This window comes from Microcebus murinus, chromosome 8, assembly GCF_040939455.1.
Source record: "Microcebus murinus isolate Inina chromosome 8, M.murinus_Inina_mat1.0, whole genome shotgun sequence".
NCBI lineage: Eukaryota > Metazoa > Chordata > Mammalia > Primates > Cheirogaleidae > Microcebus > Microcebus murinus.
Genome location: NC_134111.1, coordinates 39,429,599 through 39,441,826, shown reverse-complemented (window position 1 = coordinate 39,441,826; position 12,228 = coordinate 39,429,599). Strand labels below are relative to the sequence as shown.

At 40.8% G+C, this 12,228-nt stretch overlaps 2 protein-coding genes across 12 annotated transcripts in view; one reads left to right on the top strand and one right to left on the bottom strand.

The window, feature by feature from the left end:
• Nucleotides 1-4,231, top strand: part of WDSUB1 (WD repeat, sterile alpha motif and U-box domain containing 1) — a 39,935-nt gene extending 35,704 nt beyond the window's left edge. For all 5 annotated transcript variants that reach the window (XM_020288470.2, XM_012745282.3, XM_012745278.2 and 2 more), the window contains one exon: nucleotides 3,967-4,231. In XM_020288470.2, coding sequence (XP_020144059.1) covers nucleotides 3,967-4,124 — 158 coding nt within the window. In that variant the 3' untranslated portion in view covers nucleotides 4,125-4,231. The remainder of the gene's footprint in view (nucleotides 1-3,966) is intronic.
• A 1,328-nt stretch (nucleotides 4,232-5,559) lies between these two features.
• Nucleotides 5,560-12,228, bottom strand: part of TANC1 (tetratricopeptide repeat, ankyrin repeat and coiled-coil containing 1) — a 225,168-nt gene continuing 218,499 nt past the window's right edge. For all 7 annotated transcript variants that reach the window (XM_012745247.3, XM_012745253.3, XM_012745252.3 and 4 more), the window contains 4 exons: nucleotides 11,871-11,962; nucleotides 9,949-10,095; nucleotides 9,435-9,535; nucleotides 5,560-8,786 (listed from right to left, as the gene is read on the bottom strand). In XM_012745247.3, the coding sequence (XP_012600701.2) occupies nucleotides 7,352-8,786; nucleotides 9,435-9,535; nucleotides 9,949-10,095; nucleotides 11,871-11,962 (1,775 nt within the window). In that variant the 3' untranslated portion in view covers nucleotides 5,560-7,351. The remainder of the gene's footprint in view (nucleotides 8,787-9,434; nucleotides 9,536-9,948; nucleotides 10,096-11,870; nucleotides 11,963-12,228) is intronic.

The window sequence follows — 12,228 nt, the reverse complement described above, 5'->3', positions numbered from 1 at the left end:
GTATACTAATTTAATTTCTGTTTCAGAGAATTTGTCCAGTATGGATTTATATTTCTGAATTCTGGAATTTTAACTATTCAGTCTTCCTATACATCTTATCTCTTAAGCCTTTCTAGATAATTTTCTCAGATCTACCAATTGTGTTTTCTGTAATTGTCTAAATTGAGATTTTTAAAAAAATTTCATATACTATAGTTGTCCTTTCTGGAAGTCACATTTAGATTAAGAGCCTTGACTCTGAAGCCAGATTTCCTGGATTTAAATCCTACCTGTGTGACTCATGAAATTGAGTCATAGCCTGTAACTTTCCAACCTGTAAAGTAGTAATACCTACATCCTAAAGTACCAGTGCCCACTGTCAAAAATGGCTTGGCAGTTCCTTAGAAAGTTAGTGTTACCATGTGACCCAACAAGTCCACAACTAAGTATATGCCCAGGAGAATTGGAAACAAGTGAAATGTCCATCAATAGATAGATGAATGGATAAATAAAATAGGCCCTAAAAGGGGACAAATACATGCTAAATAAAAGAAGCCAAAGGCACATATTATTTGACTCCATTTATATGAAACGTCAGAAATAGGCAAATCAATACAGACAGAAGGTAGATTAGTGGTGGGCGGAGTGACATACAACTCACCGGTTCTTGGTGTATCTCAAGAACAAAAGGCAAGCACAGGTACCAGTATCTCCAGAAAGCATGTAGCAACTCTAGGACTAAGGGAACAATGAAGTTGAGGTTACCAGAACTCGGGCCTCTAAGGAGGGGGAGCCACCCAGGTAGTGCTGGTTTCTGTAAGGGGCAGTATAAGATTTGAATGCAGTAAATGAAGCAACCACAAAAATCTGGACACTAACCAACTGCCCCTCCAGATGAAAAGCCAGGGCCAAGCACAGCCCTGGTAGGAACTTGCACTCTGTTTTCCAGCCTCCCTCTAGAGGGATCCTGCTGCGAGCTGGCAAAGCGGGTATGTTGGCTGCAGTATTCTGGTCCCAACGTGGCAAATCCTTAGCGTCACCTGTGGGTTTGGAGCTGAGAAACAACAGCTTAAGAGGGCTAAGCAGCACTTAGGCTCATCTCTGTAAATGCCCCAACCATCTTTGACAAAAAGAATTGGAGACTTTCTTATATGACAAACATATACCTTGGCCCCAAAGCCAGTGGAAGCCGTGGATACACAAAGGGTGCTCACTCTCTTCACTATTTAAAATTGTTTTAGAAGAAGGAAAAAAATATCAAACCATAGCTGTCCTTAGAGAAAAATAGATAAAATTGTTTTAGAGATACTAGCCAACAAAATTAGGGATTCCTCTGTCCCCTCCAAAAGCAACTAAAGACATAAGAACTCAAAGGTAAGAACCCTTTCTACATGACAGTGATGTATCTGGAAAGCCCAAAAGAACAGAAAAACTACAAACAATATGAATTTACTAAAGTAGCAAATTAAAAACCCAAAGAGGAATCACTAGGTTGCTGGGTGTAAACAAAACCACTTAAAAGGTACAACTTAAGACAATTTATAATAAAACTAGAATAAAACCCTAAACAGAATATGTAAAACTTCTAAACCTACATGACAAAAACTTATAAAACATCCCTGTAAAAGTATAATTAAACAAATGGAAGCATACCATGCTGGTGGATAGGAAACTCAGCAGCCCTACTAGACATTAGAAATTATATAGTTTTCATAAATGAAAGTGTAGTATTGGCACATGAACAATGGAAAATGTTAAAAATTTAGAAATTGATCCAAGTACATTTGGAAATTTAGGGAATAAAAGCAGGCATTTAAAATCAGTAGTAAAAATAATTTTAAGCAAGTGATATTCTGACAACCATGTGTAAAGGGATAAAATTGGATCCATCCCTCATACTGTACATCTAAATTAACTCCAAATGGATAAGAAATCTAAACAAGAATCCTTTGAAGTCCCAGAAGAAAATGCAGGTGAATTCCTTGATGGAATGGGGAAAACCTTCCTAACTGGGACTCAAAGGAAAATTGGTGAACTGTTAATATTCCACATATATGAAATCTTCATAAATTAAAGACAACCTCAAAGAATGGGCAAAAAATATGAAAAAAATGTTCCCCACCTGACATACTATTAAATACATACCATTGCTCACTTGGAAATTGGTAAAATTCCAAGAGTTTGACAGCATTCTGTTAGGCTGTAGGGAAAAAAGGTACTGTTACAAACATTGCTAGTAGGAATGAAATATGGAGGTTGGCACTATTAATATACAGCAACATTATGTACATTCACTCTTTGATTTGGCAGTCCTATTCTGGAATCTCCCCAAAGTACAAGTGCCACATGCACGAGGCCGTTCATTGCAGCACTGTCTGTGAAAGGCAAAGGTTGGAAACAACCCAGATGTCCATCAGTACATCCACGCAGTATAGTGGGTGGAAAACACATTAAGGTGCAAACGTGCACAGTATACTAGCTTTTATGTAGAATGTGTATATACTCTGTATACATATGCATCTGTTTATGTTTTCAAAAAGGAAAAGAAAAACTAATATGGTTACTCATGGGAAGGGTGGGAACAAGGATGGGATAGGGATAGATTAGACTCCTCTGAATGTATCTTGCTTTAGGTTTTACTTCAGAACCATACAAATGTGCTTTCCAAACACAGTATTTTGATTAGACCACCCTAGTGGATCTAACCTTGATGACAGAAAGAACCACAGAGAAATCTTAAATTTCTTTCACAGTCTTATGTTAGTAGTATATTGGCATTATTTTGAAACAAATATATATATAGTAGACAAAGCAAAATAGGTTAATGTTTAAATGTAAATAGGAACCAAGATTTGTAGCATAAGAGAAAGAGCTACAAGTATAAAAATGAAAGTAGTGAAGCAAAACTCCAGTCTTAGGATAGGCATGGTTGCCTCATACCTGTAATCCTAGCACTTTGGGAGGCTGAGGCAGGAGGATCAAAGCCCAGGAGTTTGAGGTTACAGTGAGCCATGATGATGCCACTACACTCTAGCCTGGGAGACAGAGCAAGACCTTGTCTGCAAAAAGCCCCTATAGTCTTCACATACGTAAAGACAAAGAACTTTGCAAAAACATGGTATTTTGTGGAGGTTTTTTTTTTAGTTTTGTTGTAAAAACCAGAGTCTCACTCTGTGCCTTGGCATCATCATGCTCACAGCAACCTCAAACTCCTGGGCTCAAGCGATCCTCCTGTCTCAGCCTCCTGAGTAGCTGGGACTACAGGCATGTGCCGCCACCATGCCCAGCTAATTTTTCTATTTTTAGTACAGGCAGGGTCTTGTGTTAGCTCAGGCTGGTCTTGAATTCCACAGCTCAAGCAATCCTCTTGCCTCAGTCTCCCACACTGCTAAGATTACAGACATGAGCCACCATGCCTGGCCCGTAAGGAAATGGTATTAAGTCTTAGCCAGTAGATATTTTTTGGCATCACAAATCCCTTTATTGTGAAATCCTTAGTGGGGCAAATTCTATAACATCTGTGTCTCTGTTTTCCTGACTTTTCAATGTCTTGGGAAGTTTTGCTGAGTTATTCCTAAGGCTCTTTTCCCTTTTATCTTTAGCCAAATTAATTTACACACATAGCTAATACCTGTAATGAGGCAGTTTATCTTCACTACTCTACCCAGCTCTGTCCCTTTCCTCTTTTCCACTGTGTCTGAATTTTTGACAGGGTCTTGGTTTCAATAGTAGTGTTCACAAAGAACTTACAATGAAACTGTTCTAGATAATTTAGGCTTCATAAAACACTATTCAATCTTAATGCATCTCAAATGGTAGAATTTCAGGTGTTGTGGCAGAGATATTTTGGGAGTGATGATACAATAAAGAATACCACTTAAATCACAATAAAGGCCTTGGCAATGAAGTTTTTATACTCAATTCATTTCAGTAATCCTAAATCCCTTTTCTACACATCAGAAATAATTTGTGTGTGCTTTCTTTTAGATGGCTATTCATATGAAAGAGAAGCAATGGAAAATTGGATCAGCAAAAAGAAACGTACAAGTCCAATGACAAATCTTGTTCTTCCTTCATTGGTACTTACACCAAATAGGACTCTGAAAATGGCCATTAATCGATGGCTTGAGACACATCAAAAGTAAAATTGTTTGTATTGAATTGTTTATATTTTTTAGTGGTATCACTTGAATGATGTAAAGGTAAATACTAATTATACACATATTAAAAGCAAAACAAGGAAAAAGGTAAATTTAGTTACCTGTAAATTGTCAGTTTTCATTCTTTGAAACACATGGACTAAATTACACATCTAAGCTCATTTGTATTTTTACTATGAAAGCCTTTTTTGTACTAGTGAAAAAAATCTTAAGCTGTATAGAAATAAAGTTTACTTTGATTTTAAATTGCAGTACCCAAATTTATTCTTATGTATAGCTCATACCTCATCATAACTAAAGACTGGAATATAATGGATGCTTAAATCCTAGTTAATAGCCATTAATTTGGTAAGTTTTAGAATTTATAGCAAAATGGTTATAGATTGTTTGATTAAATTGAGAAAATTCCTTCAGACATGTTTATTATTTATTTATTGAGACAGTCTCGTTTTGTTGCCCAGGCTAGAGTGCGTGCCGTGGCATCAGCCTAGCTCACAGCAACCTCAAACTCCTGGGCTCAAGCAATCCTCCTGCCTCAGCCTCCTGAGTAGCTGGGACTACAGGCATGCGCCACCATGCTTGGCTGATTTTTTTCTATATATATTAGTTGGCCAATTAATTTCTTTCTATTTATAGTAGAGATGGGGTCTCACTCAGGCTGGTTTCAAACTTCTGACCTTGAGCGATTCGCCCACCTCGGCCTCCCAGAGTGCTAGGATTACAGGCATGAGCCACCCCGCCTGGCCCTTCAGACATGTTTAATAAGCAGTTTTGTTGGTAATTACTTTTTCTACTGTCCAAACCTAGGTACAAGTTAGATGAAATAAATTATTATAAGTCAAGTTGACTGCTGAAGTATATAGAGTGGCAAACTAGCCTTTCAGAATTTGGAATTCTTACAATTTTCACATATTATTCTAAGCTAGGGTGACTATACAAAGGCATTTTATACAACAGCCTGATATTTAATATAACACCCTGACAAGCGTTCACTCAGAAAAAACATTCAAGTTCAGGTAGTTAAAGCTGTACTGACGTCTTATGTACCTGTCGAAAGTCGCTTACCAGGATGGAAGCCATTGGTGGGCAGCACGTTGGAACCAAACTGCAGGGGCAGGCGGGGACTAGGACTGCGTCTCCATCCCCCTCTGTACTGTCACCCCCAGACTCTTTCCAGTTCAGAATTTTAAAACTCAGCAATAAATGGGGAAAAGCAGTGTAAATGTATTAGCCAAACTTAGCTATACCACAGACACCAAGATTTCTTGAAACAGGTAGGAAATTATAGATTGCTTTTCTTCATGCTTTCTTCCTTTTTCAGGCACAAAGACTAAATTGATCCTTGAATAGTATGGAATTTCTAGAAGCTGCCACCCTTATTCTCAAATTATTATAAAATGAAATTAAATATGCATTTAGGTAGTATTAAAATATGTTTTTAGTATTTTCTTTAGGGTAACAAGGATTAAGCAAGAGAGTTGCCAACAAGATATTCTCTACTTACCCACTGACACATGTAATGCAAAGCAAATTCTATTAAGTCTTTATTCCATATGGAAAGGTACAGTAGTTGTGCAGAAACAAAACTACATAACAAAAGAGTAAGACTTTCACAAATATTAAAGGAAACAATAAATAAGCCATAGTAGTTATAGCAGAACTCAGGGAAAGCCTGTAAAAAAAAAAAAAAGATAAAGCTGTTTGTACAAAGTACACTGTACATATACTCAGGAACAAATGTTGAATGACACCAGAAGGTTCCTATTCGTACAAAACTGTAATGTTGTTCACAGGAACTTCATTACAACTATTCATTTTTAAAACATTCTGCAAATATAGAACTTCCTTCTCCCCAATTCTAGAAAATAAATTTCACATCCCAACATATAAAACGAATACACTCCCACTTCTCTCAAATTAGCATTTTAACATTCTCCAATAACACCATTTTCATATAAAAATACCTTTAGACCAAGGTTCATTCCTGTACCTTATCTTTACAAATGAATAATACATCAGTTTGGACTTAAGTAGCACCTCAAAGGTGTTCATATAAATGAAATAAAGTGCCGTTACTGGTATACTGTTAACATGCCGTAATAATACATCATTCAGTGCAATAACCAGCATGGATGAAGCTTACAAAGAACATGCAAATATATGACTGGGGTTTTATTTTTAGATTAACTACTTGGAACTAGTTATATTTACAGTTCTGAATAAAACTGGGCTATTTAATATATACAACATGTGACTATTAATATAAAGCACTGATTGTACAACAAAAAAGCAACAACCAACCAACCATACCTTAAGTATCCAAATTAAACACTGTCCTTAAAGGACCTTGGAAAGGTTGTTCCAGAAGCACTATCATTGTTAAAAAGCATTATGGGACCCAGCTGAGAGCTAATTTATAAGTGCCACTAAGAATGCTGCTGGTCTTAGTATTTTAGCTCAGATCCACTTGACCACCCACCAATCATAATTCCAAATGGCTTATACTGTTTCCAAATATCAGAAACACCTTCAAGCATGAATATAGTTCCAAAAAAGGTGCTACAAAAATATTTTGAATAAGAATCATAACAGAAACAAGTGTTGAATCTTGTTAAAGGAACTGCTATGAAGGGAACAATATTTGGGTGTCTTCATATTTTGCTTAAAAAAATCAGCTATATGTTTATAGTCACACTTATATTCAGCTAGAAATCACTTAGATCTTAATTTTTTACATAAATTGGGATTTGTCTCAGTGGAACTGTAACTGGAAAAGTCCATCTTTTCCAGAATACATCACTTAGATATTATGTGAATAATAAACCTATCATTCTTTACCAATAGACATTTTTATTCTCTAATACTGTGATTTTACCATATAGCAAAGGCTAGGAGAAAAGTTTTGATAAAAACCAAATAATTTCGTAAGAGAAAAAGCATGAGTTAATGCCTTCTTGGCTGTCTTAAATGTTTAGCTTGATAGGTACAGTTAATTATAGTTTATAATTGTTTAGCATTTTTATTTATGGTGACTTCTAGCTATTTAAGGAAGTTTATCTCACATTTTAAATATATCAATGGCATCAGATCCACCCCAGAGGAAAAAAGAAACTGGCTAAAAAATAATTTTTCGGATGAGAAAAACATTTAATTATTACCACCAGGAGCTAAATACACTTTTCCAAATTCTCTAAATGGGTCTCTCTTAAGGCTCACACGTTTGACTCTATGAACGATCTCTTTGGTTTCGCTGAAGTGAGGTGGCTCCGGTGGGCTTCATTACTGATGTGAGGCTGCTGTTTGGAGATACTTTCCTGATACAGATGAGAAACAGTCTTAGTTACCCTGTTCTCTGGACAGTGGACTGGAATTTGGCACTTGTTTTCATCTAGCTCCTTCACCTGTGCCCCATTGTGGACACTTCCACTCAGGGTAGAAACAGAACAGGGTTTCGCTTGGCTAGCATATCCTCCTCCTGGTTTGAGGGCGGGCTTCTCAGAGTTCGAGGGCTGCAGGCCAGCTGCAGATGTGTTTGTCAGGAGCCCCTCTGCCACCTGGCAGTGCCAGGCGCGGCTCGGAGGATTGCTCTGCTGTTGGAACCTCGCGGTCTTGTCCATGATGCCCATGAATGGAGTATTGCGAGGTCTGTGCTCAGCGGTACCGCTCTGAACCTGGTTTACAACCTTGTCTTTCATTCGAGCATCTGGTCCTTGGACCTTGAAGCCGTCCGAAAAACTGCTGCTTGAGGTCAAACTACTGGTTGAACTTGACATCTTTATGCTGCTGGATGGAGAACTAGAGGAGCCCGAGCTGGTGAGGGAAGCTGGGTGTCGCACGTCACTGCAGCTCACCGGCCCACCTTGGTTTGGGGGGGCGACGTCCACGGCCATGGAGGCGTAAGACAGAAGCCTCTCCGCAGTTTTTATCTTGCTTGGTAGAGGGTACGCAGTGCCACTCTCGCTGCGCTGCAGGTGGACACTCTGGCTGGGGCCCAGCCGATCCCCAAAGTGGCCAGGAGCAGCTCCTAGAGTGAAAGCACCTGTTCCCTCTAAATGCTGGTTTCTGCTCCCAGCAGGAGCTGCAGCGAGTCTAGCTGGCATTGGACTCGGGGGAGGATTCTGAGAAGAGATTTGAATTTTTGTGCTGCTGCTTCTGCCGCCAGACTGTCCAGAGCCCAGGTGTTGGTTGGTTTTCACTATCTGTGCCTGCTTTGTGGGCTGCAGGACCAGCCCTGGCTGGGCTACGGGTTCCCTCAGGGGCTTGTTGATCCCTGCCCTGCTCTGCGGGGACACTGACTGTCCTTTGGACTGCAGCCCTTCTTGCAGGTTTCGGATGTAGGGGGAGGGGACGGATGAGGATGGCTGGGGCCTGGGAGTCGGGGAAACGGATTCTTCCTGTGGAGAAGTTTCCTCCTCTTCAGCCTCCTCCAGATGAAAGTGGTCGTTTAACCTGGGGGTGGGGGCATCCTCCTCTTCATTATCTGAGTCGTTGGGTGGAGCGGGGGGCGGGCCCTGCTGTTTTTGCTGCTGACTCCTCTGGAGCTGCTTACATTCCTCTTCTACACGGGCCAGAAGCCTCTTGATTTCCTGATTGGCAGGACAGAGTTTCACAGCCTCCTGCAAGTCAGCCAGAGCTGCCACAAATTGCCTTTAAAGGAAAACGTAAGTTACAATTATAAGCCATGCCTGAACATGCCTGAATATAACTGTTCATAAAATAGCTGTGCTCAAAGAGAAGGAACCCGAATAAGTTCTGAACACTTAACTATGGTGGCCAGGACCCATTTAGCTAGTCCAGGGTTACTCAGCTAAGTGGCAGTGTTGAATTCTAATGCAGACCAGCATGATGCCAGACCACTGGACTGGGGATGAGGGTGGACATAAATCATTAGGCACCACTACTGTCATCTTCATCATCCCCCCCGCCCTGCCCACCTCTGACTCAGAAATCTTACATGACCCTTCTCCTTCCTCCCATACCCTAATGCCCCTAAGTTGGCAGTTTTGCTGAAATATAGACTAAACCAGGAATTTTAGGTTGCAGTCATCTCAGCTGGGGGTGCAGGTGGGGAGAAATAGTTACTGAGATGTTGGGAGGAAATAAAAATTTACCCTTCACTACGAATATTCACGACCATGCCTCTTGGAGGCTAATAATTTAGTATTAGAAGGGATGGGAGGCATCTGAGCCACCTTTCTGAAGCAAAACCTCCCCAAATTCAACCAGCACGTTTGATCCTACAGAAAAAAAAGCCCCCCGGCCCCAGTCATGTGGATAACCTCAGACAGACAGTACCTGCTATTCCTCTTTGCTCTTGCCCTGGCATAAAAGGCTTCATAGGACTTGGGTTTCAATTCGAGAGCCTTGGAAGCAAATTCTTCTGCCATGCCGAAGTCCTGGGGTCAATATTTAAAAACGTGAGTCGAAAGCAGCACTAGAAACACGATTACAGGCAATTTTTCCACAGGTATTTTGCTCTAAGAGTAGCAGAGCATGGGGGCGTAACTAGGGAGCAATGCAGAGCATGTTTTTCTGTTTATTTTGTTTTAAAGTCAGTGCAGAGGAGCGGTTTGCACTTGCTTCCCAGCACTGAAGCCAAGGCAATACTGAGCGCATTCTGAGAGGTGTGTAGGGACAGTGACCAGTGATGGCGTCCAAGAGCAGCAGTTCCCGGCTGGCAGGTTCACACACACACGCACAAGCAGCGAGACAGGAGGGCCTGTGGTCGGGTCTGCGGAAGGGCAGGCCCTCGCCACTGCGACAAAGCTCTACCGCTAGAGGACTGGGTTGGGATGAGGGGGTGACTTACATTTGTTTTTCTTCGGCAGCGAGACAAATTGAGATAGAGGGAAACTCTCAATTCATTGAACGGTCTCATGTCCTCTCCGAATCCTTCTCGAGGAAACTTCCGTAAGGCATACTGGTACCTCTGGGCTGCCTCTTTCATCTTCCCTTTCTAGGATTCAAAATCACAAAAATTTATCCTTTTTTCAGAGGTTCTAAGATGAATAAGCTCCCATATTCTGAAGACCCTGGGGAGTTTGCTCCCCCATGCAAAACCAGGACAGCATACTGACAGTATCCCACTGAGTAAGTGTCAAGGTGGGAACCAGGACACACACTGGCCTGAACACACTCGGGCTTCACCGCCCCGACATGCATCTGCGACACGGGTTCCACACAGCAAGAAAGAGGACAGGTTTACAATAAGGTGTTTGTAAACTGCCAAACTGACAACTGTCAATCTTAATGCATTGGATTATCTTCTGTTATATATTTTTGAAAATTATTTCAAGAATGATCTCTCATCCAAAGATATTTTAATGCCAAGGGTAACAGAAATCAGATGAAAAAATGATGCAGCTCCTAGGACAAGTAGAGTCTTGTGGATAAACCTTGTGGCTGCTGCAGAATAACAATTTTTTAAGAGGAACTAAAGCATGGGCTTTAAAAATCAGAACAGCACCACACATCATTTTCAAGGCTAAAGAAATCCATTTGCTCAGTCAGTCCCTGCTGCACAGCAGGTATGAAGTCTGTTGAAAATGGCTTGATATTTCTGACATAATTGCCTACCAAAATCTGTATTAAAAGCACTTCAAAGCCACAACAATACACACTCTCAACTCCATTTCAAACTGATTCCAAGCCAGGAACCCTGCTGGGTCATGCTATATTACCTCCTTATTTGTTACCATTAAAAAAAATGAAAAGGAGAAAACCTACAACATAGCAAGTACTGCTCCCTAATAGTAAAAAGGATTAAAATAGTCATAATCTAGTTTTTCCCCATAATTTTTTAATTCTGTCTAATCATATATCTGAAAAGAACAGTGATCTATGTAAATGGTCCACATCTACCTAAACCAGGGGTTGGCAAACTACATACAGCTTGCAGGCCAGATCTGGCCGGGCACCTGTGTTTACAAATAAAGTTTTACTGGGATGTAGCCATGGCTCATTTTCATGTATTATCCGTGGCTGCTTCTGTGCCACCATAGCAGAGCTGCACAGTTGTGACACAGGCCATACAGTCTACAAAGCTTAAAACATCTACTATCTGGCCCCTCAAAGCAAAAGTGAGGGGTGCTGACTTCCGATCTAAACTGATGTCTTATTTTGAAAAGTTTAGTCAAGTTTATCAAACTATAAATCATATTTCCATTTCCAATGGAAAAAAAAATTCAGTCTCCTAAATATTATATATTACTTGGCTACATGAAGCAAAAATATCTCTAAAACAGTTTTAAATTCCAGAAGTTTATACATATTAAAAATTAGGTAGTAAAGGCTTAGAAGACTGAATGATTCTTTTCTTCTGGAAGTGTTTCCTGAGTGTCCCTTTCCCATGTCTCCTGACCGTGTCACTGCATGGTGCTCTGAACACTGAGGGAACATGAAAGGCCAAGGAACCTCCTGTATGATGTGTCAACTGGCTTAGAGGTGACTCTCCTTCCCCCCACGGATTCAGGCAGTAAGTCATAGCTACAGCCTTAAGGCTCACTCCTCAAATAACGGTTCTCAGACACAAAGAGAAGTGCTTTCTAGGTTTAAGATCTCATGTCACGATACTAAGCTGTGGCACGAGGCCAGGCTGGCATGTCTTGGAGCTTCCCTTACAACCTAGTTACGTGGACTCGGTGCAGCGGCATGGCTATGGCCGTCACCCACCAAGCTGAAAGGTCGCTCGGAGTCAGTCACAACAGCACAGAAAAGGGCGACACCACTTACTTTGTACATCACATTTCCTTCCTCCATTAATTTCTGTAAAAGTATAATCAAAATATCAGGTTTGGAAGTGGCCATCGCCCAAGCAGCATTTCCTGTAAAACAAACACACATTCAGAGGCACTTCAGGTCCCAGAGGGAAGGAGCTCAGTTCTTCTGCGGCCCCGACACAGCTGCAGTGCGTCCCAGGCTTCCAGACAACACTACGTCTGAGGAAAGGAAGCAAGACACTGGCAAACTGGTTTCGCTTCTCATCTGTTCTGCACTGAACTGGGCACTCAGGAAGGCAACGGTGCCTGGCGCACAAATCTGTCCTTGTTATTCTACCGAGAGGAAGTGATGACAAACTGAAGCATCACAG